General features: G+C 35.3%; 1 protein-coding gene across 1 annotated transcript; it reads right to left on the reverse strand.

Annotated features, from left to right (window-relative positions):
- Window positions 1–917: 917 nt before the first annotated feature.
- LOC126700336 (ethylene-responsive transcription factor 2-like) lies at window positions 918–2,151 on the reverse strand. The gene has a single exon (XM_050398432.1). The coding sequence runs from the start codon at window positions 1,965–1,967 to the stop codon at window positions 1,185–1,187; it is 783 nt and encodes a 260-aa protein (XP_050254389.1). The 5' UTR covers window positions 1,968–2,151; the 3' UTR covers window positions 918–1,184.
- Between the last annotated feature and the right edge of the window lie 783 nt (window positions 2,152–2,934).

The raw sequence follows: 2,934 nt of genomic DNA on the forward strand, positions 1-2,934 counted from the left end.
AGCCGACTTTTTTTAGATCATTGCTTACATGTTGTGCTGACCCAAAGGGAGAGAATTTGTGAAATTTTATGTGAAATATGTGGTGTTAGTAGTGCCATAGATTATAGAAAAATGTTAAGATTACAATTTATTCACGTGATAAGTTGTGAGTGGTAGAGATAAAGTGATAAGTTGCGAGTGGTAGAGATAAAGTAAAAGTGGTGGGTTTATGTAAGTCTATAATTCTACTATTTACAACTCATCACATAGATAAATTAAGATAAAATTGCGGTAAAAATTGTAATCTTAGTATTAGTCCTAATTTTATAATGAAAAAGTCTAAAAGTACACTAGATCCATCATAATTAACTAATATTTCAAATCATGATTGATACATAAAAAAAAAAGTGGACTAACGTGAAAGTGAACTTCCTTCCATCATAAATTGACAATTCAACATGACGTGAAATTGTGTACATTAGAATGGTTGTTGTTTTATAATAGCATCACATTTGGATAGGAACTTAAAAAGGTTCCATAAATTTATGATTTTGTGCGGATAAAAGACAATCTAAAATATTATGTTACTAATCCTTTCAAATTTATACCATATTTCAGTCTTGAACTCGTGTCCCATAATTATTCTCAAAAAAAAAAAAAAAAAAAAAAAAAAAAAAAAAAAAAAAAACTCGTGTCCTATAAGCGCAAATGTTTAATGAATCAATGCAATTGATATCCTACTGGATCATAAGGAAAATGACAATGCCTTTTCAAACTCTTGGCTATTGCTTAGTAATGGCTCAACTTTTTCTCACTTGAAAATTCAGATAATATATAACTTTTTGAGTTGTTTGGCATAGCATTTGCAATTGTGACTTTATAAATTGCTTTTCTTTGCCTAACCTTTTGCAAGTCAAGAAAGGAATCCATAGAACACCAAAAAAGAAAGTAAAAGCAAAAATAAAAGTCATTTTAGTAAAGTACTTCACTTGTCACTCCATTAATAATTTCCACCATTTCGGTAAAATCAAATTTTACCTTACCAACTTATTGCTCAGAACCTCAAGTACATTTTACTAAAAAAAAAAAAAAAAAAGATTCGCAAAACCTCACTTTGTACAGAACCAAAACAAACACTTGGTAGGTATAGGTATCTCTCTCTGTTTTATTTTTCTTGACACGAGATTCCATTCCAAACCACTATGTTAACTAACCAATAATTGCTCGGCAACTGGCAGTGAACCCAGTTGAAACACAGCTTCAATTTCATTAGCTACTTTACCCCTCTTGGCTGAGCCGCCGTTTTCCAAGCCCGGCTCCGGCTCACGGCGCTTAGCCGTGATTCTAACCGGCTCTGGCTCACCCGAGCCAATCCGGTGTGGAAAATTAAGCAAAGCCTTAGAGCCACGCATCCTATAAGCCGCTCGGTCATAAGCCAAAGCCGCTTCCTCAGCCGTCTCGTAGGTGCCGAGCCACACTCTCGCGCCATTCTTAGCCGGGTCACGTATCTCCGCCGCATACTTTCCCCAAGGCCTTCGCCTCACCCCTCTATAATGCCTCTCTTTAATAATAGTATTAGTAGCGCTCACTTTGTTTTCTGTTTTTTTGGACGCAATAGTATTGTTGCATTCAATTCCGCTTTTGAAAGCAAGGAAAGCACTTCCGTACGAATTGTTTTGTGAAGCACTTTGAGGAGCCAATCTCAATGGCTCGGCGGCTCCTGGAGCCAGCTGTTGAAAGATGTCTCTTGGCTCCGCTTTTATGGATGTTGCCGTTACTGTTGTGGTGGCTGCCGTTAAGTCTAACGGAGACCACCCAAAACTGACGGCATCGCGTAGGGAGTTGTAGACAATCATGTCTTCAGAGTCGTCAACTTTGAACGGTAAGTCTCCCCACTGCTCCGTTAAGTAAGGGAAGAGACCACCGGAGGCTGAGCTTCGGTGACAGAGATGAGGAAAACTAAACTCACCCAAGGTAGGATAGTTCATGTTTTTACCTTTTTTTTGGTAAAATAAAAGGTTGTTTCAAATCAAAGAACAGGTTTGAGTTATGGTGTGAGAGCTTTGGAAATAAGAGTGAGAAAAGAGTTTGAAGGTTGAAGGTTTTGTAGGGTATTTATAATGGGAGAGACTCATGGTGGGAACTGGAAGTGGGAATGTTTTTTTTTTCTATACGTTTTTGTGTTTTATCTTTTTCCTTTTTTTTTTTTTTTTTTTTTTTTTTTTTTTTTTTAAAGGGCTTAATTTGTATATTTATATATTGGGTTTCTCCGAAATTTCATTTTAGAGCAACAAGTGGGCGGATTGGTGGGCGAATCAGCGAATGGATAGAAATGAGCATCACTAATGTGACCGACAACTTCTACATAGGGTAGCTGACGTAATGTGCTTAGGTTGGCTATGCGCCACGTTTCGTGCAAGACAGGGTGCAAAGAAAGGGAGTTTTTTTCTTTCTTTCTTTTTGAGAAAATAAAGAATTGAGGGAAGTTTCTCGTTGAAACTTAAAATCCTTGCCTAAGGAAAAAATAAATAGCTAATTGAGATTCTACGTTCAACAATGACAAGAATGTTGGAATTTTTGCAAAAAAAAAAGCTCAATGAAAGTCTTTTGTGTCATAAATACCTTGAGGATAGCTTTCGAGCCAAATGGATCTAGTCTTATTACATGCGAAGATTCATCACCCTTAGCATTAGTATGAGAGCTTGTAAATTGTATATGTTAGAGGATATTAGCATCAAAACCATAAAAGTGTGCATTATCTGGTATTGTAATTGTAAAAAAATTTACAATTGTGCTATAGTAACATCTTATTTATATGATACTACTGTAGCATAATAGTATTCTTAAAAATCATTTTTTAATTGTCTCTCTCTTACAAATAACAATTTTATATCATAATAACCAATTACAAACTTATAAAACCCAATTTCAAATTTATATAGATTTATTTTTAGA

The sequence above is a fragment of the Quercus robur genome, chromosome 9 (genome assembly GCF_932294415.1).
Source record: "Quercus robur chromosome 9, dhQueRobu3.1, whole genome shotgun sequence".
In the NCBI taxonomy this organism is placed as follows: Eukaryota; Viridiplantae; Streptophyta; class Magnoliopsida; order Fagales; family Fagaceae; genus Quercus; species Quercus robur.

Excerpts from the sequence above, each read along its gene's own strand:
- LOC126700336 (XM_050398432.1), bottom strand. The coding sequence starts at position 1,967 with ATGAACTATCCTACCTTGGGTGAGTTTAGTTTTCCTCATCTCTGTCAC.